At 42.6% G+C, this 26,858-nt stretch overlaps 1 protein-coding gene across 5 annotated transcripts in view; it reads right to left on the reverse strand.

The window, feature by feature from the left end:
- The window catches only part of LOC147631063 (uncharacterized), a 199,467-nt gene that overhangs the window by 51,625 nt on the left and 120,984 nt on the right, over positions 1–26,858 (reverse strand). For all 5 annotated transcript variants that reach the window (XM_086809385.1, XM_086809382.1, XM_086809384.1 and 2 more), the window contains 3 exons: positions 24,060–24,129; positions 8,293–8,348; positions 3,487–3,536 (listed from right to left, as the gene is read on the reverse strand). In XM_086809385.1, the coding sequence (XP_086665511.1) occupies positions 3,487–3,536; positions 8,293–8,348; positions 24,060–24,129 (176 nt within the window). The remainder of the gene's footprint in view (positions 1–3,486; positions 3,537–8,292; positions 8,349–24,059; positions 24,130–26,858) is intronic.

A 26,858-nucleotide genomic window follows, 5' to 3' on the forward strand; every position in this document is an offset into this window, starting at 1 on the left:
ATAAACGCATAGGTCACAATAAAGACAAACATTAGGCTTCTCTCTTTATTCTTTGTACCCATATCAAATTTTATGGTGGGTATTATTCGACATTGCTCTTAACTGCTAACATGGTGCCATCCCTTGAATGTTCATCACATCACGATATTCATCACTATTCTTACATTGGTAATACAACAAAGGGAGGTGGCATGTTCTCCAAATGGATGTAAAAATTTCTTTCCTCAAAAGGAACCTCTCACGAGGTATATGTGGAGGGACAACCACCTGGGTTAATGGTTTCCAATTCCAAAAGCAAAGTTTGCAAGTTACAAAAGGCACTTTACGTGTTAAAACAATCTCCACCAGCATGGTGCACAGGATTGATACTTACCTTATGAGTATTATAATGTCTCTTATGCAATCCTTCATATGTAAATTTGTATGTCTTTTTTATGAGCAGGGTCATTGTTTTCTATGTAGATCACTTCATCTAGACACGGGATCAAGATCTCATAAAATAGTAGATGCTTAGTACAAAGTTTGAAGGACAGATCTTGGGCTCATGCATTATTGTTGGGGATTGAGGTTTGGTAGAAGCTAGATAACATTTTCATCTTTTGGGAGAAATATGCAGGTGAGATTCTCAAGGCATTTGGCATGACCAAATGCAAGGTAGTTGGTGAAGGTTGATCTTAAGTTGTTCATCGAAGACACTTTAAACCTTGTGGATGAGACCTTATACAAGAAATTAGTGGTAGTCTTATCTTCTTGTGTAATACTAGGCTAGACATCAAAATTTTTATTGCTGTTTTGGGCAAGTTCTCCAACATTCAAGTTCTCCCTAGAAGAATTGTTCGAATGTAGGTATGTAAGTGTTGTGATACATCCAAGGTACACTAGGAGCAATAGCATCACAAATGGAAGATAAGACACCCTTAGTGGCTTTTGAGACTTAGATTAAGCAAGTGATTTAAACACCATGCACTTGCTAACAAGGTATTGTTTTTCTTTTGGTTCAGGGGATGCATTTCTTGGATCAGTAAAAAAACAGCCCACCGTTGCACTCTCATCATCGATAGAGGCTAAGTACAAAGTTTTATGCTTTGCATCATGTGAGGCATTGTGGCTAAGGAGGATTCTATAGGATATGGGAGTGATGCTGAAGTAGTCTACAGTGCTACAATGTGACTACCAAAGCTGCATGGCTATTGCGCAGAATCATGTGTTTTTTGCTCGCACGAAACACATTAAGATTCATTATCACTTTGTGTGTGAACTCATTATCATGTTTAGGGAGGTCAAGATAGTTTAATGCCCGACGACAAAGAATTGTGCAAAAATCTTCACAAAGTCTCTTACTAGAAACCAGATGGAGAGACATCTTCGTTGACTTATCATTATATCATAGAGGTAGTTTACTTTCGTATGGACATTAAGGGGGAATGTTGGATATCAATGCTCCACGTCATTATTATTTGCCTAGGTATCGGCTAGCATTATGAGGTGTAGCCATGGTTGAGTAGCCCAAGTGCCTGGCATCTCGGTACTCACACGGGAGGGTGCCCTAAGAAGTTAGCTGGTTTAGAAATAACTTGGACTAGATTTAGTACGTTGTCAAATAGGCTACATGCTACACGATCATTATCTCATAATGGTCCACATATGGAGTACATAGACCATTACTTTATAATGGTCCACACATGGAATAGGTAGACCAATGTCTCACAATGGTCTACACATGGAGTAGGTAGACCAATGTCTCACAATGGTCCACACATGGAGTAGGTAGATCTTACACTTGGACACCCTGTTGACATTTGCAGGACCCAAACATGACCCAAGACAAGCCTGGATGGTCGTGGGATGTGCGAACATTATGTAGCAGTATCTAGTTAATCTTTATGGTCAAGTCTACACCGTGAATGGTGGCATCAACTATGACCGCAGACCTACGTGGTTATCTCATGGCCCCCTAGCATTGTAAAGATACATGGTTAATGAGTTTACTCCCTAGTGTCTACTACCATATAACCTTCGTCTTAGCGATTTATAATCAGCCATACAAGCCTTCTCATAGGAGCACATGCATGTGAGACTTTGCCATCTATTGCATCACTTTAGTAATATATTATTCTTCTCTATGTCTATTATTGTGCAATTTGAGTTTTAAAGTTTTGTGTTGTGAAAGATTGTACTTCTAGTGAGTGTGCTCTTGCTGCACGTTATATCCTCTTACATTATGAATCTTGAACCCAATCCATGGATCATTTTTTTGCCACTCTACATGATGTTTATAATATAATCCAAGCTTTTGTAGTTGTTTGAAGACAACCATGGTTGGCAAAGTATCTTCCCAAACTACCATGACGATTAACATATGTAATCCTTTATTTCCAAGACAAAATAAGTTTTACAGTAAGTGAGTAATTTTTCTTGATTTTTCTCTTATTAGTGAAGGATGAATATTAAAGATGTTACGATATCCCAAAATTTGTAGGATGAGAGGAACGATCTTCCATAGACGATAGTTAGTGCTTGTTTCTATCAGCTCTGAATGGGTGGTAAGTGAAATAAGAAGAAGTTATGTATCGTAATTCAACAACGAGTAACAAAGAAGTCTTGTAATGAGCTGAAGCTTTGATACCATGTAAAAGGATACAATGTGTGCTACACAAAATCAATACTCACTAGAACTAGAATCTTTCATAGTACAATGTACACTATTGTGTTATTGATGTTAGGTCTAAGCTTCACACTTTTATAAACTATAAAAAGAGAACCTTTGATGGATGATCTACAACTATGGATGGGCTAGAGTATCTCTCTAAATAACCACTACATAGCACTTTAAGTCCGAGAGGTCCATGTCCATATCGAGTACATCGAGTGGTAGATGTCAAATATATTAATATCATGTTTTGCATCTACTCCCTAACAATGCAAGTCATAGTAATCCTATGATCTTGTCATAGTTTTTTGAGTCCACATGGGTATCTATCGAGGCCTTACAGCCCAAGGACGAGGTGTCTTGGGGTAAAGTCCATGACCCCCATGTATATACTTTTATGTAGATAACAATCCACACAAGCATATAGCCTATATGTTAGTGTGGCAAGCATTTTCTAAGCATATAGCCTATATGGTAGTGTGTTAAGAATTTGGTAAGCCATCTCTAAACCATTTCACCTCTTAAGCAAAAATATAGGTGTTACATGTCCATACAACCATTTGACCTCTTATATTGCAATGAAATGTTTCAAAGATTTCGAATGGATGAAACACATTTTTTTGTGACTATGAGGGTGGAACATTGAGTTTTGAATTTAAATTATGTATTACTAATGAATTTTATAAAAAAACATTCTTAAAAAGCAAAATAAGTTAAACTCTAAACATTCTATTAACATAATTATAAACTCGTTTAAGCATGCTCTAGGTTTTATAAAATTAAAATTTCTTATTATGAAACCTCAAACTTTATCACTTAATAATTTGAATTATTACCTCAATATTGTTAAGGTACACATTCCAACTTGAAATTGCGAACATGAAACCTAAAAGAAAACATGAAATTTAAGTTAGCACCATAATACACAAATGATAATACATATTTTTTTTTGCTTTTGTGTGTGTGTGTGTGTGTGTGTTACATACATACATACATGTACACATATATGTATATATATGTGTACGTATGTATGCATATACATATATGTGTGTGTGTGTGTGTGTATATATATGTGTGTGTGTGTGTGTGTGTGTATATATATATATATATATAGTGTGTGTGTGTGTGTACACACACACACATAGGTATATATGAGTGTGTATATGTGCCTATGTGAGTGTGTGTGTGTGTATATATATAGACACACACACACACACTCACACATATAGGTATATATATGTGCATGTATGTATATATGTGTACACACACACACATATATATATGCACACACATATACATATACATACACATATACATATACATATATATACACACATATACTTATATATGTGTGTGTGAGTGTAAACATACATATATAAGTATATATATGTGTACGTACACTCACACACACATACACACACATATGTGCATGTGTATGTGTGTATACATATACATATATACACACATATCTCTGTATGTACGTACATATGTACACACATATAAGTATATATGTGTGTATGTATGTATGTGTACACACATATGTGCATGTGTGTGTGTATGAATGTATATATATACACATATATAGGTATATATAGTTGCATACATACATACATACATTTACACATACACACACATATATATAATGTACGTATATATGTACATTTATAAACACACACACACACACCGACACCCACAAGAAAATTTAAGCATGTACATGTACAAATTATATGTGTATGTTTGTGGTGCATGCACATAATACATTCCATATACATGTAATGTAATCTCTCTCTCTACCACACACGCGCGCACATACATAGACTTAATATATTTACATAAACACACGTGTGTGCACGCTATGTGGAGTTGGTGGTGTGAGTGAATTTTGTGTGCATGCAGAGCCACTTGCCCATTCGTCTGTGCTTTTGGTGTGAGGTTCGTCACCTGCTTCTATTGGAGTTTCAATCATCTTCTATTCATATTGTGCTAGTTTGGTCGTCACGCTTCCTTCCTACCTGTTACCTGTGCTATCGCTTCTTCTTATTCTTAGCTATTGTCTTTGTTTTCTGCTCAACTTCTTGGCTTGTGTATGTGTGTGTGTGTGTGTGAGAGAGAGAGAGTCAGTGTGTGCTTGATTTTCAAAATAGATTTATTGAGACATTAACACACTATCTATTCCCATTGTGGAGTTAAGGTTCTAGAGGGAATGGATTCCAAGAGACTCAAAGAATTAGTAATGTGAACCATGATAACCTTGACGTACTTTTTTAATATATTGTATAAGGATTTTACGAAAAATCAAAATGCATGGGATGAGCCTAAACCCACTTTAAAATACAAAATTTTAGTGAAGACCATATTGCTGAAAGTTAAGAAATTCTTACAATGTGGAGTCTTTTTTTTCTCCCAAGTAGTGCAAATGATGTTTCTCAATAAGCTCGGTGGATGTTATGTTAATGGGGTTTATTTTGCTGCACGTGGCTTTTGTGAAGTGGTGTTGTTAGAAATCAATACACAAGCAACAACTATTAAAATCGCCACTATTCTATGGTCGTAGATTTTAATAGTTGTTGCTTGTGTATGTGCTTCCATGAACACCCGTGAAAGACTATCAGGCCCTCTTAAAGCATCAATGCATGGTATGGGTTAAGGCGGTCGATTTCCTAGTGGATTTCTCTAATGCATTGCTATGATTGGCTCAAATGTTGGGCACTATCATCTGTCCCCCATGTATATTGGGTAACAAAAATCGATGATGTATTTATAAGATACAGATAAAGCCACTCCACCATCCATTCCAGTGGAGATTGATTACACCTATATAGGAGAAAAATATTATGAACTAAAATGGGGAGTATTTGTAGGAGCATGCTACACTTATCATAAATTTGATCATTTGGCCTCTGATTATCGTACTCTTATGTTGTGGCCTCTAGCTGACTCTATTCCTTTGGCTCTGATGATGTCTATATGTGAGAAAAATATTATGAACTGAAATGGGGAGTATTTGCAGGAGCATGCTACACCTGTCATAACTTTGGACATTTCACCTATGTTTGTCCTACTCTTGTTGTGGCCTCCAGTTGACTCTATTCCTCTGGCTCCAATTGCAAAAACATCAATAGGACATGCAAAGCCTACTCCAGGTAAAACAATGAATACAATGCATGTGCTAACACAGGTGTGCAAATAAGAGCAAGAGCAAGGCAACCACCTCATATGCTAGCTAGAACTGAATACACTATAAAAAATTCTACAAGTAAGGATAAGAATGTCATAGATGCAGAAGGTTGCCAGACCCCAAACCCTAGAAAGGCTACTTCTATCAAACCAAAATGTGGACCAAATCTTCTATCCCTCAGAGTAAAGCTTGCTCCTTGGGTGAAGTTGATACAAGAAGATTTGGGCTATAGTAGTTCAAGGTGGAATGCAAACTTTACAGAATATGCAAGAAAATATGCAAGCAGAGATTGATATGTCATGCACCTCTCAATGAAATGATCGTGAAGGCACCTCCCAAATGCATGCCAGATAATGTGCAGGGTTTAAGCAACTTGAATGAATGGAGATTGCTTCGAGATTATGTACATAGAATGAAGCTAGACATAGTATGTCTTCAAGAACATAAGCAACATGCTTTGACTAGCCAGACTAGATTTTTGATGGATACTATATATATTGAGCTGGTTGTTTTATTTTCTCTGGTGTATATTTTCTTGTCGGATAAGAGTTTTTGCTGGTAGTTCCTTACAAATGCTTTGGATGGCAGATTACTCATTGTGCAATGTATGATAAATGGTGAAACTTATAAGTTTGTATGTGTTTATACTTCCATAGTTTTTGCTTTTAAACGGGTGGAGAGAAAGAAGAAAAAGTTATATTAAACATCTTTAAAAGACCCAGTGGGTCTATGAGACCAAAAGTGATACAATAGTGTCGATGTAATCTCATCATGGTACAAAAGAAAACAAAGACAAGAGCTATGAGCTTGGAATGTCAAATCTGATCCATATGATACAAAGTGGGACCATCATCATCGTACAACCTATAAAGCTAACCCCTAGATAGGGGGAGGGGGCCCGTCAAGGATATTCAGAAGAAGCTTTAATATTGGAGTTCGACAAGGCTCACCCTATAGCAGTTAGAGTGGTGGTGGCGAACCAAGTACTTCTAGCCACCATGTGGTACATTACTTCATGCTGGGCCTTTTCTTGGGCATGCATTGGCCAAATACAGCAATTGATCCGGAACTTCTTATGGGCCGACAGTGATGGGAGACCAGCCAAGGCCAAGGAGGCATGGAGAGTGATCATTCAGCCACGTTGCAGAGCATCAGGACAAAAATCCTTCCAGGGATCACCATTGGACTATTCCTCACAAATAGAGGTAGTGACCCCATTTGGCATTACAGACCACCTGTGTGGTTGTTTCTCCCCCCTCTCCCTATATGAGATAGCCTTCTCCTCATAGAGTGGCCAGCTGGAGGAGAAGTGTCTCTTCCCCATTTTGATCATTTGCTTTCACCCTTAAAAGAGGTGAGTTCGTTTTTAGCCCTTCGTGGTTGTATGTAGCCCTTTGTAGCTGTTTTTTCATTAACTAATAGAAGGATCTTCTTCCCAGAAAAAGAAACAACTTGTATACAAGTAACTGGTTTTTATACTAGGTTGGTCAAAACTTAAAAATGATCCAACCTCTATCACTAGTCTTAAGCAACTATGTACACTAAGTTCGTAGACTCTCCCTATTTGATATTAAGCACATGGTAGGACCACTTTATATGTTCCATCGCTATCTTACAAAACTTAAGTGTCTGTTTGTGTGGATAAGATGGCAAAGCGCCTTATGGTAGGTCGGGCGGGCGCAACCTTATTAACCAACGAAATGGCTACCATGCCCCCCTTCCTAATGTGGTAACCGCATCATTGCATCACTGAAGTCAGTAAGCTGATGCCAAGGAGTTCATGGTGTGGATGGCTGGAATATGCCATGGAGTTGGTGTGCATTAAATATATATATAATGTATCATGCACATGCACACAGTCTCCCCTACACACACACACACACACACACACACACACACACACACATTGTACGTGTGCGATACATATATTTATAGTATGTGTATATATGACAATATGTAACATAAAAGAAAATTTGAGCATGTATATGTGTATATATGTATTGAGTACATTTTAGTATGTATGTATATATGCATATATATACATGAATGCATGTGCGTACGTACATTTTAGCAAGAACATTTGATATAAAAACACACAAAAACCTTTATTTTAGAAGATTATTTTTTATATGTAAAGACTATTCTTTTGATTTTATTCATCTCTCTCTCTCTCTCTCTCTCTCTCTCTCTCTCTCATAGACACACACAAAATGGACTTTTAAAATAGAAAAGATATAGAACTAATTGTAATATAAACATTGTACGTATTGTTAATGTAAGCAAATGAAATGTGTATTTAAATAAATGCAAAGCATTGCATGTATTAATAATGTAAGCAAAATAATTATGTGTTTGCAAAGTTGAAACAAAATGTACAAAAAACATGTGCCCAATGCAAACATAATGGCACATGCAAAAGTGCAAGGATTATTGATCTAATACAAATTTCTTTCTCATTGCTTACCTTTTCTTTAAATTCTTCTTGAATGGTCATATTGATTAAGTCACTAGCATTTCTTTCTATAGGAAGAACATATTAAAAAATTGTCAGCAATTATTGTGAGCAATCCATAGAAATAAAAAATGGAACTCGTAAAAAAATCTATCATGTGGAAGAGCTTAAAAAATCACAAGGTCATGCAGAGGAAATAACAAAAATGCTTTGAGAAAGATTGCAGCAAAATATTGACCTAGCAAGGTTGTACAAAGGAAGAGACCTAGGATGAAGAATGGTGAAGACAAGCTAGAACACTCAGTTTAAAATCCATGGTAATAAAATAGAAAGCCAAAACATCTCCATTGATAAAAATCACACACTAGAAATATGGAAACAAGGGAGCCACGCTAAAAAAAATACCACAAAAGAATGGCTATTTATAGGTATATTCAAAGATGTTGCAACATCGTATCACTATAGAAAAGGACAAAGTTGAAGGAGACCACAATATGTAGGATTTCCTTATTTATTTCCATCATGGGCTAAAATGTATGTGGTTGTGTAGCCAATAGACATTCATTTTTAAATCATGTCTACTTAGTCTTCAGATGGTGAATCATTTATTAGCTACCAATGTATTTGACTTTTATTAGGGGTGCCAACTATTCACTTTCAAATATATATAAATACAATAAATTAATCATGCATTCACAAAAACCTTGTATATAGACCAATTTTTTATTACCCTCTTTGAGGGGGTTTTCTTAGAAGAAGTGGGGCCCTTGAGAGCTAACAAGTGCAAGTTACTCTTTAAATTCTGTCTAAGAAAGTTCCTTGAGCAGCAAGAGAAGAAAATCCCAGGTTGAAAATGTTGGGTATTTCGAAGTCTCTATGTGTATCCATCATGTACGCGTACCCTGTTTGTGTGTATCCATCGTGTACGTGTACCCTGTTTATGTGGGTGTGACCAGGCCTTGTATGTGTGTGTGAAGGCTCACTGATGAGAGTAAGTAAGAGTGTGTGACCCCACTCTTAGAGCGGAATAATATCGAGATATTATATACCTGTTTGAAATAAGTTTTGCTGTCACTTAGAGAAGCCTTTAAGGTTATAAAAGCATTGTACTTGGTGAAGCTTAAAATTATCATCAATCTAATCGAGCTTTATTAAGTCGTGCAAATACTCTCGTTCTCCTCTCATAGGCCCGACTGGCCTCTCGTAGACGTTGATATATCTTTCTTTCTTTCTTTCTTTCTCACTAGGGCTCGAGTCCAGCTTCATCAAATAGTCCTTTTAGAGCTCTTGGCATTGTTGTTCTCTCTCTCGCTAGGGCTCGAGTCCAGCTTCATCGGATAGTCCTTTTAGAGCTCTTGGCATAGTTGCTACTACTTAAAAAAATACCCCCTCCTTTTATCCCCCTAGCTGCCCATCACCTGTTGCTTCCTCTGCCATTAGCGTGTGTCTGCATCGGTTGCGCACCAAGTTGCATGTCTGCTTTGCGCCTGAAGCTGCTCGACACTACTGCTGATGCGCTGTTGTCCACTTTGACGGTGCCCCCAGTGTATAGTCACCTGAAAGACGACTAACCGCCTTCAGCTTTGCTAACCCGTCCCCAGGCAAACAACAGGGACTTTTTCAATTTTAGGCAAAATTCATCTAATTGAAGCTCCTGCAACAACAATAAATTGGGGGTTTTCAAAAATTGGGCCAAAATTAGTGAAATTAGAGCCTATTGAAGATCCCATAGTGCCATGGATCTCAATAGAAGCAGCATCTCCTTTGACAAGTTCTCCCGTGCTAACTTACCAATGTGGCAGACCAAAATCAAGCTACTCCTGATACTAGGAGTACTGTGGTGGAAGGATGATGAGCCAAAGCCTGAAGGTGTGTCCAAGCGGACTCTGCTTATAAGGGTTTCTTCACCAAGGATAGAAACCCACCTAGGGGAAAAGGAAAGCCTGTCAAATGCAAATTCTATAGAAATCTAGGACACATGGAGGACCGCTGCTTCAAAATGCTTGAAGAACACGAGAAGAATCATGCCAACCTTGTTGCTCTGTTGAGAAGATTTTGAAGATACTCTAGCCAGGCCGGAATCCTCAAGTCCATCTCACAAAGCCTACACTACAATGACTAATCTCTCTCTTTGAGGTAGATGCGGATTAGGCTTTTTGATTTATGTGAGAGTCAATAAGGGTTCTCTATACCTGGGTTGTCCCCCGAAACTTGATTGTACTTATTTGTGTGTTTGTGCTACCTTACGTTTAAAGAGGCTTCAGTATTCCAATTTATATTTATTTTGAGTCAAGGGGTAGTCTACAAGGGCCGAGGAATTTTATGTGTGATCAAGCCCCATATCAAGCATGTCATGAGAGTCCAAGTGTTCGCACACTATTCTTTTGTATCATGTGTTCTAGTCTAGGGCCCAAATCACCATAAATATGAAGGCCACTTCATAAGACACCACCAAAGGGGAGTTTTTTTTGGGTATTTCGGAGTTTGTGGGTGTATCCAACATGAACGTGTACCCCTATTTGTATTTGCGTGTGAACGACCCTTATATGTGTATGTTAATCACATTGGCTAACATGAGCCATATTGTTATATGGCGCAATGCATTTCATGTAAAATGATTATGGGAAATTTTCGAGCTTACAATTTGTGTAATGCTGGAAGATAGTCTAGCATCGAGCTTACAATTTGTGTAATACTAGACCCTGGTAATGTACATTTAGACTTGGAAATTAGCCTAGACTAGCTTATTGGGCCCCCGGACATCATTTGAGCAATCGGGTGTTATACAAATGAGTCTTTGTATATAAGACATTTTGACTAATGAGAAAACACACAATCCCATTCCCGCAATTGAGTTTGAGTCTTCTTACTCTTGTGATTGATGTTGCTTGTATACTTTGTCTTCTTTTTCTTACTGCGTGCATGCTTATTAGAGATTGTGTGTGTGAGTGATGGTGTTGATATATGTTCTCTCCTCCCTCTCTCCTCTTGTCTACTCTTTCATGCTCTCCAAATAGAGGTTGATCTTTCCATAGCTCTCTCTCTCTTTGCTCCCTACCCATTAGTAAAGCTCGTTTGTGGTGACAACGAAGGAAGCAAGGTTGAGGACCCTAGCTTGAGGTGCCTCTAGAGTGACTTGAGGTGCAAACACGTAAGACCCTTGCATTCTCTTCTCCTTCTCCCTATCTTGCAAGGCTCAAGTGTTCTCAATCAATGAACATCTTTGGTGTTGTTGTCAGGAAGCATCTTGGCCTTGCTATACTTTGCATTTGGAGTATTGGCATAGCCCGGTTGGAGTGCAAATCCATCAATTTTAACTTTTGATTGTTGTTGTTTTATGGTTTATTGTAACACATGGAAGCTCTGGGAGTCTTCTTTCAGCCCTAAACACTATAGGAAAACCATCTGATGCAAAACGCAGATATAGAGAGAGAGTAGAGAGAGAGAGAGAGATGTGCTGGAAATTCAGTATATTTCATATGGTACAAAAAGGGTACTTTGCTACAGCCCTAGGCTGCCTTCATAAAAAGGTGTAAACAGCCAAAAATCTGGTCCTACTATAGGACTCCTACTGACCCAATCCCTAGGGGATTGAATGAAAAGAATGATGAGCCTTGAGTGCCTTTTATAGGCCCTTGGGAAAAGAGAAGTGCTGGCGACCAACAGTCGGCCAGCCAACTGGCTAATAAATCCCAACATGCTATTATTTGCACCGCCTTGCCATGTCTGGATGCCCCTTCAGCCGCCTTGGTTTTTGGTACAGCCGACCCCTTCTGGAAGCAGCTGACAGTACCCTTTTCATGCAGCCGACAGCATCCTGGTATTCTCCAAGTCCCCTCTAGCCAATCTGCACTCTGTGCTCCATAACCTTGGCTCTAATGGTCTTTTCCTGGTTACCTCTGCTGGAGAATCTCTGAGAATGTCCATGGCATATTCATGCACATGACATCCCCCTCTGCTAAACTTGATGACGGGATTCCAACCTCTTCTTGGATGACTGTCATCATCCCACTCTATTCCCGGAGTCCCTCTGTCATCCATCCATCCTTGGCAACCCTTTTCTCTGAAAGCCCGGCCCGGTCTCCAAAACCACTCTGTCTCAGAATAAGATCTATGCATCTGTTCCATCTAGTCCACAATCCATTCCTGCCTTGACTCTGAACACTGTCTTGGTCTTCATTCCTGAGAAATGAGTCTGGCACTCTCACATCACCCCTTGGAGGATAAACCTCCCTTGGGACCGTTGCCCGAGAACCTATCTGGCTCACAGGACTGCCATCCCCTTTGGCACTGTGGAACACCACCAACAAACCTCTTGGGAGTTCTTCCCGCTTCTGTGCTCCTTGCCTTGGGCTTCGTATCCGTGTACTTTCCTGTACCTTGGACCTGTACACCATCATATGGGACTGAGTCAGTGTTTAGCTTTGCTGAGCCTGATGCTCTGATACCAATGTAACATGCGGAAGCTCTGGGAGTCTTCTTTCAGCCCTAAACACTATTGGAAAACCATCTGATGCAAAACGCAGATATAGAGAGAGAGTAGAGAGAGAGAGAGAGATGTGCTGGAAATTCAGTATATTTCATATGGTACAAAAAGGGTACTTTGCTACAGCCCTAGGCTGCCTTCATAAAAAGGTGTAAACACCCAAAAATCTGGTCCTACTATAGGACTCCTACTGACCCAATCCCTAGGGGATTGAATGAAAAGAATGATGAGCCTTGAGTGTCTTTTATAGGCCCTTGGGAAAAGAGAAGTGCTGGCCGACAAGCAGTCGGCCAGCCGACTGGCTAATAAATCCCAACATGCTATTATTTGCATCCGCCTTGCCATGTCTGGATGCCCCTTCAGCTGCCTTTGTTTCTGGTACAGCCGACCCCTCTTGGAAGCAACCGACAGTACCCTTTTCATGCAGCCGACAGCATCCTGGTATTCTCCAAGTCCCCTCTAGCCAATCTGCACTCTGTGCTCCATAACCTTGGCTCTAATGGTCTTTTTCTGGTTACCTCTGCTGGAGAATCTCTGAGAATGTCCATGGCATATTCATGCACATGACATTTATTTTGCTCACCTTGATGCAATGGAGCATGGAGCAACCGTTTGGACTCGAGTTGCATGGTTACAAGTAAGTGTTCATTCAATTTCCTTTGGTTTTGGCTAGTTCCTTCTTGCATTTGCAATATTTTGAGTTTTTCTTCTTGTTAGGACTTAATCTTTGTAGAAAAACCACTAGGTTGCATTGTGCATATCATTAGATAGGTTAGAGGAAGCTAAAGCATGCTATCAAATAAAAAATCCAAAAAATGCACGAAAAATCATAGGACAATTTGGATTTTTAGAAAAACTGCTCTCTGATTTGCCTGCATGCATGCTTGATTGGGCTTGTGTATGCACGTTTGCAGGTGGGAACGCACATTCCTAAAGGGTTGGGATGGTAATCCCTTAGCAGAGTGTCTGTATATCCTTGAGCGGCTAAACGAAGAAAGACAATTGGCTGTGTACAATGCCCTTGTGGAGAAGGATAGAAGGAAAAAATGGTTTGATCGCCACCTCAAGGACAAGGACATCAAGGTTGGGGATAAAGTCCTGATGTATGGAGTGCATAATGAAAAGAAGAAGCTCAAATATGCTGGTAAGGGACCATATAGAGTATGTGGAATTATCCCGCAAGGTACCATCAGAGTGGAGACTCTCGATGGAGTTGAAACCATTGGATTCCTTAATGGGAGTAAATTCAAAAGATACTATGACCCCCTGAGCCAAGAAGAGTTACATGCAATCCATCAAAAGAAGGCAGCTAAAGAACAAGCTGAGCTTAAAAAGATACAAGCGAGAGTCGAAGCCAAAGAACGTCAACAACGTGCTAGGCGCCAACGAGAAGCCAACTTGGGAATTACGCAAGTATTTTTCGAGGAGGCAGAGGAGGATTCACTGGAATCTGACCCACCTCTAAGATACCCAATTGAGTTACACAGTCCTTACGGGGAGGTGCTGTATAATGCATTATTGGATACAGGAGCTCAACACAATTTGTTATCATATGGCGTGTGGTGTCAACTTGGAAAACCACCTTTATCCAAGAGTGCTATCCAAGTTCAAGGTATCAACAAGAAGAAAACCCCTGTCTCAGGAATTCTGCACACTCCGGTTGCCTATGATAAGGGGACCGTAATTCAAAGCTTTTTGGTTATGCCTGCTGGTACCATGGAAGGCACTGTAAACTTAGGGCGCAAATGGATGTTGGCCACCAAGTGCAATATCGATTGGGCAACCAGACGAGTCACAACGCAAGAACCAACACTCAGTATGACCGCTCAAAATCCTGCTCCTAAGCCATCGACTCTGGACAAAATGCTGGATAACGAAAAATCACCAAGTCCAGTGGCAAAACCATCTTTGATTGTTTGCCACCCCTCTAACGCTTCAACGCCAAGAGTGGAAACATGCAGGGTGGTCTCTAAAGCTCCGCTTACTATGCCAAAGAGTATATACAAATGGGTCCCAAAAGCTTCGTTAACAGCTACTTCCCCTGCCCAATCTCGTTCAGCCACCAAGAAGCCTTGTAAAAGGAAAGCAGCTACCCACCCGATGAAAGCCTTGTAAAAGGAAAGCAGCTTCGTTAACAGCTACTTCCCCTGCCCAATCTCGTTCAGCCACCAAGAAGCCTTGTAAAAGGAAAGCAGCTACCCACCCGAGAAAGGGCAATGTAACATCGCGATGGATCCCTAAAAAATTATTAGTAGCCCAAGGGTACTACGAGGGGAATGACCAGATTTGGGTCCCTAAACATAAGCTGAATCCCTCTACATCACCTGTAAAACCTTGCAAACCAATTGTTGCCACCCCAATGACAATTCAAGACCGTGGTAAGGGAAAGGTAACAGAGTGCTCCGCACCACTTCTTCCAGAGTTAGTTTGGATTCCCAAACGATATCGATCATTACCACCTAGCTCAGGAAGGGGGGAGCCACATGAAGCTTCTAGCTCCTCATGCCAGGCACACACTCATATAGAAGTTTCTACATGCTCTACACCTACTCTTGTCAACACCCAACAAAAAACCGATGAGTTTACGTCTCCCTTTGTAATAGTATTTTCGGAAACCATTTCCTCCATTCGTCAATGGGAGCGTACACTACCATCCCGACCCTTAAACTAAGTTCTCATTGCAGCTTCCATTGTGGTCTAACATGCTTGAATTTATACACTTTATATCTTTTGAATTCCAGCATACTTTCACTCTACTTTCCTGTTTTGCAGACGGTCTACCACAACAACCCTCTCGAGCTTACCATACCATAGCTTCCGAGGACGGAATCTACATCAGGAAGGGGGGCATGTTAACCTATGACGGACATTGAGACGTACTATGTTTTACGTCATTAATTTAAATATTCTGAGTCATGGGCCGGGCTTGTCGGCACCATATGTTAAGGATGAAGGGATTGGGTGATCGCCGATGAGAGGCGCACCTTGAATATCAGTAGGATAAGGGTTAGGATCGGCCGGCCATGTATGGGCGCCCAAGTGTGAACGGCCAAGTCACCTATAAGAGCCAAATGTAACCCTAAAATCCTCATTCTCATGTGTTGTGAATACAAGAGTGCTCTTGCCTTATCTCTTTGGTTTCCTTCTCCTGCGTGTGTGAGAGAGAGAGAGAGAGAGAGAGAGTGAAAGAGCGATCGAGCACTGTGTAGTGGCACGGCGGCGGAGAGGCGGTAGAGCGGCGACGGCGGCTCCTTCTTCACTGCGACGCGGGAATCCTTCAAGGCGGCGGTTGAGCGGTGAGTGACACACCCTTTGCATTCTGTTTGAGCTTCCTTCCCTGGTTGTATGCTTGCAGCCATTCGTGGCTCGCATACGGTGTCCGGCAAGTCCCCAGCTACGACCAGTGCGGCAAAAGCGCACATGGAAGGAAAACCAAATCAAATGTATGAACACCGTTTGCTGGATATGCAAGAGGCTCAGTTGGATAGGCTGAAAGCAGCAGAGCACTATGCTAGAGTTCAGGAGAGAAACCAGGAAAGAGTGAATAGAAGGTTCAAAGATAAAGACATCAGAGTTGGTAATTTGGTTCTGAGATACAATAGTCAATTGGATGACACATTCAAGACTAGATTTGTTACCAAATGGGAAGGCCCTTTCAAGGTAAGAGAGAAGTTTACAAATGGTTCGTACCAGTTGGAAGATTTAGATGGGAAGCGACATGAAAGGAGAGTAAATGGTCTCAGATTGAAGAAATATTTTGTGAGGATTATGCAAGTGAGTACATGCGGCCCAGTGGTATGGAAGGATGAAATGCCTGAAGACCTGTTAGGTGAAGATGTATCACAAGAACTCCACAAGAACTCCACCTTTTATACAACCTAAGCTGAGGCATGAATGCCTTCAGCCTGGGTTGGTTTGGCAATATGATACATGTAAATGTGTAGTTCATTAAATGCACTAATGTAGTCACTAATGATAGGCATATGTAGATACACACGAGGTAGTGATGAAGGGATGATCATCATGAAGGCTAGGTTAAAAAAGGGGGGGAAAAAAAAGACTGATGTATTTCTTTTTTTCCAAAAAAATGTGAATGGTTACGTATGGAGGAGTCGACATGCTTCTGGGGAAATGCTATTCATGCACGTGGCAGCTGAAGGGAGCTTCAGGAAGGTGGAGGTGGCAGCCTGGCCATGCACGTAGATGATCGAGAGTCTTCTGGTGGGGGAGGAGGCCGGAATCAAAAAAAGGGGAAAAAAGGCTAAAAAAAGAAAAAACAGGAAATGGACGTTTTTCCTGGGTGGCGCAATACAGGTGTAAAGGGGGTTCTTGATACGGGGGATTCCGTTCATCGGGAAGGAAGAAGCAAGAGATGGGGAATGAAGGGATTTTTTTTTGGGGGGACAGAAGTGTGAGATTATTCACTAAATTGGAACGACACTTGCTGTGCATGAGGAAGGTGTGTACGGGTGTTCTGATTGACGGATGTTCTCTACAATCAATGTTTCAGGAGGAAGTGGAGAAGAGGGGATACGTGTGAAACAGGAATCAGAACGTTGCTGGAGTTGGTTTTTTTGGAGAGGGTGCATCTATGAGTTACCAGTGGCCTTCAGGGAGGGGAAGAGTTGAAGAAGGTGCTTACGTGTGAGAGTTTGTGATGAGCAGGGGCCTAAGGGAATTGGCTGATTGTGCTCTCGAATGTGAATGAGGTGGAGGGTGTCATGATATGTCTCTTCCTATTGGAAGTCCTGTTCTGAAAAACTGTTGCATGAAGTCTTGACAGTACTTGATTCGTGGACCATCTGTGGAGGGTTGACTAGTTCTATCAAAGCCAAACATGTTACTGTTGTCTAGGAAAAGGAATGGAACTGTGTATAGCAGGTTTAGAAGGAGTTTGGATTATGAGGGTTCTGACTGCATCTGTTTTTCTTGAGTATAGTTCTGGGTTTGTTTGACTGGAGTGCAGCATGCCATGTTCATTGAGGGTTTATAAATCCAGTGAGCCTGCCTGTTGAGTCCCCATTCCACCATCTTTTACGGTTCACCGTCTCCAGGCTCGGGATTGGGTCCTGGCGGCTCTGCCTTCCGACCTCGCTCCACACTTTCGAGATGTCAGGTTGCTTGGAAGAGGTTTCTTCCAGGTGGATTTTGATTTCGAGGACGCAGCCTCAGAGGTTTTGAAGGGCAGCCCTTTGCTATTGGGCCCGAGGAAGGTTTTATTTCTTCCCTACTCCAGCTATTTTGACCCCGTTGAGGAAGACCGGAACCGTTTCCCGATTACTCTCAGATTCCCAGGTCTTCCTTGTGCATATTGGCCTATGCTAGAGGCCATCAGGTCCACCTTTGGGCTGGTTCTTCAAGTGCCCCCCCTCCACACTTTGCCAACATCTTCTGCGCAGGTGGTTACTGCCTCGGCGGATGCTGTCCCCAGGGTCATGGTTCTTGCCCGTGACTGTGAGCTTTTTGAGGACGATGTTTTGCTTCCGGGCCCTAGTAGTCTTTTGAAGCAACGTATGGAGATTGCAGGTAAACCCGATCAGTGAACAGGTTTGTCACCAATAGGGTCACTTTGCTCGAGATTGTCCTCGAGTTCGGGGTCGCAGGAGAACTCGCAAGCGTGCTTCTTAGGCGCCACGTCCCTTGGATCCTTCCCGTCCTACAATCCGCCAGATGCGGCGAGCTGTCTCTCACGCCCGCCCCCCTGGTGCGATTGATGGGAAGACCTCCTCGGATCTTGCACCTTAGATAGATGATGTTTCTAGGCAGAGGGATGTATTAGCTCATGCTTCTTTGCAGGGAGATGATATATCAAATCAGGATGATTTTGTTGAGTCCTCTCTACTTGGAGGGGGCGATATGCAGGATGCTCAGCGCAGTGGGGATCATAAATTGCAGGATTTTCAGCATGATGCCCCGCAGGGCACACAGGTTTCTCGTACATACGTAGGTACTGTGCAGGGCCCGGACAAGGGCATGTCAGTGGACTTTGCCTCGTGGATTATCCCGTCCTCCAACATTATGAGAGACGTCTTCAGGCTGCCCATCGTCTTCTTAGATCGGGTGTCAAACCCTCTTCTCTTCCATGAGAATCGTCTCATGGAATGTTCAGGGCCTTGGAGGGCTTCCCACCCATGGTAGGAAGCGCCTTCTGAAGGACCAGCTTCACCCTGCTGTTACAGGAGGGTCTATGGATATACTTTTGTTGCAGGAACACAAATTGGATAGATCTCAGTGTGGCAAAACTCGTAAGATGCTTTCTGGCCACACCTTCTGGTCCTCGGCTGTTGGGACTAGAGGGGGTGTTTGCATTTCAATGGCAGTATCTGTTATGCTTCATGTTATTGGGCACGGTGTTATGAAAGGGTGGCCTTTTGGGACACCATTACAAATGTCATTCCCCAAGTTGATCATTGGAGGAGGAGACTTCAATATGGTTGAGCAACCTTCTGACAAGAAGGGTGGACGCGAAGGGGGTTTACACCCTTTGGAGCGAGCCTCATGGGAGAGGTTCATGCTCTCTTTCTTTGGCAGGGATTGGTGGACTCAGGATGACTTCCAGAGAAGGCCAAAATCCTTATCTTTCTCTTGGCATAACCTTAGGAGCGGGGTTGAGAGCATCTTTGCATGTCTGGACAGATTTTAAGTGGATGATCGGTCCCTGGACAGAGGAGGCACCATTGCTATTATGACTGGCACCACCAAATCCGATCATTGCCCCGTCGTTTTGTGTCTCAGGGAGCCTGGGGCTCGCTTGGTCTCTCCCCATGTCCGTATCCTTGACTCTCTTTATCTAGATACTGACATCTCCCTTGAGATCAGAGAGATATGGAGATCTTGTGATGGTCCTGATCCTCGTCATAATATTGCGCTAGCTCTTGAGAGGACCAGCCATCATTATCATAGCACTGCCTTGTCCAAGAAGAAGGAGGCTCTGGACAAGGAGAGAGCTATTAGGCGTAGGATTGCTGCTCTTCAGAGGGAACATGAAAAGCATCCACATGCGTCTTGGATTACAGACCTCTTGACCACAGTTAGAGCAAAGCTTCAGTTGGCAATGGACAGGAGGGTTGAGTTCGCGTTTCATGCGAACGAGGCTTTTTGGACTTAGATGGGTGGCAAATGCAACAAAGAGTTTTTTTCAGCGCACAGGCCTTCCCATAGCAGCAGCGATTCTGTGAGGTAATGCCCTCTCCTCCGAGAGATGTGGCATGGCAGAAAGTCTGGGAGTGCATGCCCAAGCTCATTACAGATGCTATGTGTTCTTTCCTAGATGCCCCTTTCTCGAAGGATGAATTCCTACACGCACTACATGCTCTTTCCAGTGGTTCATGCCCAGGGGATGATGGTCTTTCTCCCACTTTCTTTATTCTTTTTTGGGATCATATTGGAGATGCTATCACTGTTGCCCTTCAGGAAATGTGGCTGTCGGGTATGATGCCGCCTTACCTCACGGAGGGGCTGATTCACCTTATCCCCAAGAGTGGGGACAAGATTGACATTAAACAATGGAGGCCCATCACTCTCCTTGGATCTGCATATAAGATCTTAGCTAAAGCCTTGAGTATAAGGTTGCAGCCGATTCTCCAAAGGACTATCCATGATACATAGAATGGGTTCCTCCAAGGAAGGAGTATATTTGATAACATCTTTTCTTTCTTGGGAAGCTGTTGAGTGGGCAAAGTCTAGTCAGCAGCCTCTTGCCATTCTTTTGCTTGATTTTGAAAAAGCTTATGATAGAGTGGATTGGGATTTTTTGGAGGGCACTATGGCACATATGGGGTTTTCCCAAAACTGGATCAGAGGGGTGTCTTGCCTATACAGGGAGGCTCATAGCACTTAGCTTGTGGGGGGCGCGGACAACGTTTTCAGATTTCCCGTTCGGTGAGGCAGGGCTGTCCCCTCACCCCTTTACTGTACCTCATTGTAGCTGAGGCTATGAGCAGGTTTCTTCGGGCTGCCCCAAGTGTTGTGGGTCTCATGCTGCCTTTATGCACGGAGGAAGAGTTTTTGGACTCTCAGTTAGCAGATGATACCGCATTGTTCCTTGAGGCTTCACATGCTTGTTTATGTGCTTTCCGGACAGCCTTGGAGGCCTTTTGTTTGGCAGCAAGAGCTACTATCAATTGGCATAAATTAGTTGGTTTTTGGATCAGTGATTCTCCTCTTGCAGATTGGGGTACAGATGTTGGTTTTACTTGGATTGAGAGAGGATGCTTTGCTAGATACCTTGGTTGTCAGGTGGGTGTTGACATCTCCCCTGTACAATAGTTTGCTCCAGTGCTCTTAAGCATTGGGAGTCTCACAGCATTTCGATTGACATTCAGAGGGCATTTTGGCGGAGATTGTGGCACTCTTATAGGAAGCCACAGATTTCCTCCTTTATCTGGGTTTCCCTTCATGGTGGTCTGGCCACCAATCAATGGAGGTCTGTTACTGGTGCTTGCCCAGCATGCCCTAGATGTGCAGGAGTTTCGGAGTCAGTTTACCATTGTTTATGGGAACGCACGGAAGCATAGAGGGTTTGGTCTGCCATTCCACACCTCTTTGGTAGGATTAAGAGGGATGCTATCATTTCTTTTGGTTCTATCATTTGGTTGACATAGTCTGGGCCTCAGCTGAGGTTCGAGGGGACTGACAGGAGCTTGGCCATTATGGTTAGGCAAGGAGTTGCTCGACAGTGTTGTCTTCAGGATTTGCCACTTTCACACTTTGTCCCTCCGGCACAGAGGTTAGATAGTTCTTGGGAGATTATTGCTAGCATCTCAGCCTGGAATATCTGGAAGGCTAGATGCACTGAGGCCATTGAGGGTACTCCCGTTCTTGTTTCTCAGTGTCTTTGTAGGATTTGGAGTGATATTATTCACACCATTATGGCTACCTGGGCCAGAATCCAAGGATCTTCGAGGGCTACGGGGAGGAAGCGCGCCCAGTTTATGAGAGAGTGGGACATTGATATCTTTTTCACATCCTCTCATTCGGGACCCTATTGGCCGCACAGGGCTCCTGATTGGTTGAGATCTCCACCTTGCTTGGTGTGAAATCTCCATTTTGTAAAATTTTTCATACTTAATAGAAGTCTCCTTTCTGAAAAATAAAATAAAAAATTTTTGGCAGTTGGGAAGCATTTGCAGGTACACTGGGGAATTTGGTTGAGGACACTTGGATTCAGTTCAGAGCAGGGGTGTGTTGGAGGGAGAGAGTTCTGTGTGGTGGACTGGTGTCCCTGAACCTCCCTATAAACACCATTGTTAGATACTTGAATGAATCAAGGATTGCTCATAATATATTCTTGTCGTATCAGATAGTTGTAAACCTGCAAGCAGTGGTTGCACTATAATTTGTTGTTGATTATTTCGTGGGCTTGAGTTGAGTCCTTCTCTGATTTCTTTGTGGTTATCTTTGTGAGAGCTTTTATTGCTATGATGAATATTGTATCCAATTGTTCTTCCCCTCAATTTGTTCAGAGTCTAAAGCATGCTGCGCTATTGATTTAAATCCACAGAAGGTGGAGTTGTTGGGGTTTAAGATTTTCAACTACCTTAAGGTTTTGCAGAAAACTATTTGAAGAGAGTCAATTTTTTGAGAAATTGTGAAGATGAAACTGTTTGGGGTAAGTTTAATTTTGTCAATAGAGTTGGTTTTGTGTCAGCTGAACGTCAGAACCATCAGCTGGGAGTGAGGGGATCTTGAGCTGACTTTTCTCAGTGGGTAAGAAGTGTTTCTGGGTCTGGTCTGACAGTCAGAGTTGTCAACTGTCAACAGACATGGATTACTGTTTTACAGTGTGTCCGAGGCAGTAGTCTGACACAGTTGGTTAGCTGATTGTTTCTAAGGGTTGGATCTAGTTTTGTTTAAGTGCTTAGAGATCCCTGTGGTGTCAGTTAACTCAGAGGACAATGATTTTGCGTCAGCAAGGTCAGCTTGGGTAGACGGAGGACATTTTAAGAAGGGTCAGAATTGCTGTTGATTTCGGATGCAGAAGATATACAAAGTCTGATTTGTTTGAGTCAGCCAAGAAAGTATATTCTCAGATAGAGGTCAACTCAGGTCAGCTGACTAGTTCTGAAAGGTTTTGAGACCTGTTTGTGAAGCCATCTAATGGTGGAGGACACTTTGGGTTTTGGAGAGCAGATTTCAGACAGGATACAAAGAGTTGATTTCAGAGGCAGGTTCTGAGCCTTTCTGCATCCGCACTGGAGGTGGTTTTTGTCAGATGGGTGTCAACTAGAGTCAGGAGAGACTCTGAATTGATAGATCAAAGACATTGGAGGTCAGTGCCGACCATACAGGACAACTGAGTCAACAGCTGAAGTCATTAGGGTGGTTAGGGGGTTAGTGAAGTATTCCTTTGTGTTAGCTCAAGCCGAGGGGCTATCAGCTGGGTGCGCCGGTGTCTCCTGGTGTTGATTTTGCTGGGTTGTGGTGTCTATGTTCGTCCCTTCTCTTAGTGGTGTGCTTTTTCAGATGGAGCTATAGAGGCAGTATCTCCTGAAGCCATCATTGTTTTCGTGCCCCCACTGAGGAGGGCTTTCAGAAGGCACCCTTCAGATTGCTGGTTGCAGCTGAGAAGTGTCAGTTAGGGAGATGGCTACAACAATGATGACATATCCAATATTTTATGGTCATGCCAATGAGGACCCAGAAGATTTTTTGGCTGGGATGGAGCTGAAAGCATTCACATTTGGAAAGGACAATAATGAGGACAAATTGACATTGTTGTCCATGTTAGTGAAAGGGGATGCAAGGAAATGATTTCAGACTTGAAGGAGTCTAGCGCATCAAGGTCAGACCTATGAGGAAGTGAGAGAAGCACTGGTACAACATTATAAGAAAGGGGAGTCCAGATGCCATTTGGCAAGATATTCAAAGACATAATGACCTATGAGACCCAAAAGTTAGAGAGAGAGAGAGAGAGAGAGAGAGAGAGAGAGAGATTTTATTAACGTTTACAAAAGACCCACAGAAATGAAATGAAATGAAATGTTATATTAACGTCTTCAAAAGGCCATAATGACCTATGAGACCAAAAGTTACATCATGGTGGATCTGATACAATGTCTGGATAAAAAAAACCCAGAAAATGAAAAATAAAGATGATACTACAGGCACCTAGAAAATGAAACTGGAAATGGAAGGTAAATAGAGAGATTTTATTATCGTCTAAAAGACCCAATGATGGGTCTGTGAGACCAACATGTGTTACAAAGTTTCATAGACTATGAACATGGAAACAAGAAAAGAAGACCTGCATACTATGCAGGCCTCCCATGTACATTTGGTGCTAAAAATTTACCTCTGTGTACTGCATCCATTTTGGCTTTTGTGTTTAGATATACTAACTTACGACAGCAAAAATCAGCCAGCTGCACAAAGATTCATCCCTATCAACATGCATTTCTGGACCGTTATTTTATGTAGATAAATTGTGATATTCATAGCTACAATGGTGCTATCACCCCATTTCCCCGTGTCAATAGAGAGAACTTGGTAATCTTTATGCATGTAGTTAACATTTTAAAGAACATACAACTCTTGGTAATCTTTATGCATGTAGTTAGTATGCCACTACTCTTTACCAGGTGCCTGACCAGCCTGACCTCCCAGATCCAGCGGAGCCTCGGCTGCAGGCCTCCACTTTCTTTCGGTTGAGCATGGTATATAATGCTATTGACAGGATGAAATCAGGGAAAGCTCAGGACCATGATGGCCTAGTTGCGGAGCATTTTATATATGCGAGAGATTTGTTGGCACCCTTGTTGACTCATATGTTCAACATGGTTTTGTGTGAGGGCTTTCCAGCTAATTGGAGAGATAACACCATTGTGCCCATATTGAGGTCTTAAGATCCCAGCAACTACCGTACCATTATGGTCGGCCACACCTTGGCCAAACTATATGCATCTATTATTGATGCATGAGTTGAGTATTTGGGCAGAGACTCAAGGATTGCGAGCTCCAGGCCAGGCAGGTTTTCGACAGGGATACTCGACATTAGATCATATCTTTACGCTCAGAGCCATTATTGAGGGCAGAGCACATGGTCGGAGGATATATTGTTGCTTTGTAGATTTTCGCAAGGCTTTTGATGCAGTACCACGGGCCAGGCTGATGCAGAGGATGTATGACATTGGGGTACCGCCAACACTCACTTGGGGGGTACTTACTTTATATGAGTCAGTCACTGGCAGAGTGAAGACTGCGAAAGGAAACTCAGACTTGATTTACAGCACCATAGGGGTGAAACAGGGATGCCCTTTGTCTCCGACTCTTTTCGGGCTATACATTGATGAGGTTTCAGATTTTATTGATAGAGGAGAGGGGAGAGGTGCTTCCTTGGCAGGAGTTTGGATACCATTGCTTATATATGCTGATGATATAGTCCTTATAGCAGACTCTCCAGAGGGGATGCAGAGACATTTGGATGCACTACAGGCCTACACGGAGGCCAGGGACCAGACGGTGAACCTGGGCAAGACTAAGGTTATGATTTTTAATACCTCAGCTCGGTGGATTAGCAAATCAGCACCGGGTTTCATTTATAGAGGGGAGACTGTGGAGCAGGTTATCTCCTATGTGTATCTGGGAGTCCTATTTAGGGGCCCAGCTTTTTCCATGCGAGCAGCCGCTGAGGCAAGATCGACACGAGGATATGCTGCCCTAGGGATGCTAGAGAAGATGTGCTCACAGGTACAGTTTCAAGAGCCCAAGACCAAATTATGGCTCTTTGATACTTTGGTCTCCCGTACTCTACTATGTGGTGGCCCCATCTGGGGACCAAGCCTAGATCGCCGCCACCGCACGTGGGGGGGGCGGGGGGAGCCTACGATGGATGGGGGTCTATGGAGAGACCTCTTGTTATGATGATTGCTAGGATGATACGCAGTAAGCCATCAGTCCCACATGAGATCATTCGAGCAGAGATGGCTGCTGCACCACTCGCAGTAGAGGCTCTTACCAGGTCAGTATCTTTCCTCCACTGTTTATGGGAGCTCCATCGACACAGATATGCTAGGCTCGCTTTGGAGTCATCACGACAGCTTGCAGAAAGGGGAGATGAGACATGCTAGCATGCACAGATGACTACATGGTTCGGTCTACATGGGATCTCAATGGATAGATTGCCACCTTTTCAGTACTCTTTAGACACCCCTTCTCTGCCTTTGCACCACTCAAAGGTGAACAGAATCATCAAGCAGGATATTATCACATTAGACACTGAGAGGACATGGGTATCACCAACGGAGGACGAAGATGAGTTTTTACAAAGATCACCTGTGGTTTCATCACTCGTCCAAGATACATGGACACACATTTGTCACATGGCATCAGATGCACTATTGGTCAGATCCGGACTTCCTCTCATCAGCTGAGGACTGAGACAGGTAGATATGGACCACAGAGATACCGACAGAGCAGCGCATATGTCAGCTATGTCGGCTAGAGCCAGAGACGGAGGAGCACTACATGTAGATGCCGATGCCCCGTGGACTATGAGATTAGAGGAAGGTTCCATTGCCTTTTCAGAGAGGGGTTCGGCCCCCTTGCCAAAGTGATGGACTACAGTGACAGAGATGCCTAGGACTTTTTCTACTAGAGATACGCCAGCATAGATAGACTCTCACACACAAGTCCTGTGCAGAGATAGCTTACCGATTTCTTTGGGAGCATCACTTCAGCATAGCAGAGGGAAGGTCAGGACACACCTCATCTAGGAGGGTCACTCTCGAGCGTGCCTCTCAGCTATGTTGGGACAGACGCCCTAGACCTCGGGGTATCCGTAGCAGATCCACATGGCATGGGAGGATTGGAGAGATCATCGCAAATCACCAGCAGATACCCTCTAGGCAGTTCACCCCACAGGAGCTTGTCTTCATGCTTCAGTGACCTACGAGGGATTTCATCCACTGAGCCTCACGCGCGCAGAGATGTCTCTGTGTGGACACTTTTGTCCCCTCTTAGTAGCTTCCCAGGTTTCCCATTTTTTCCATTTTCCCATGTTACTCTTGATCTCTAGATCTATAGATCTTTAGATCTTTTCTCACTTTTTTCCATTATACACCATTGACATTTGTACTTCATCTGACCAGATTAT

The sequence above is a fragment of the Cibotium barometz genome, chromosome 15 (genome assembly GCF_041138505.1).
Source record: "Cibotium barometz isolate CiBa-2024 chromosome 15, ASM4113850v1, whole genome shotgun sequence".
Classification (NCBI taxonomy): Eukaryota; Viridiplantae; Streptophyta; class Polypodiopsida; order Cyatheales; family Cibotiaceae; genus Cibotium; species Cibotium barometz.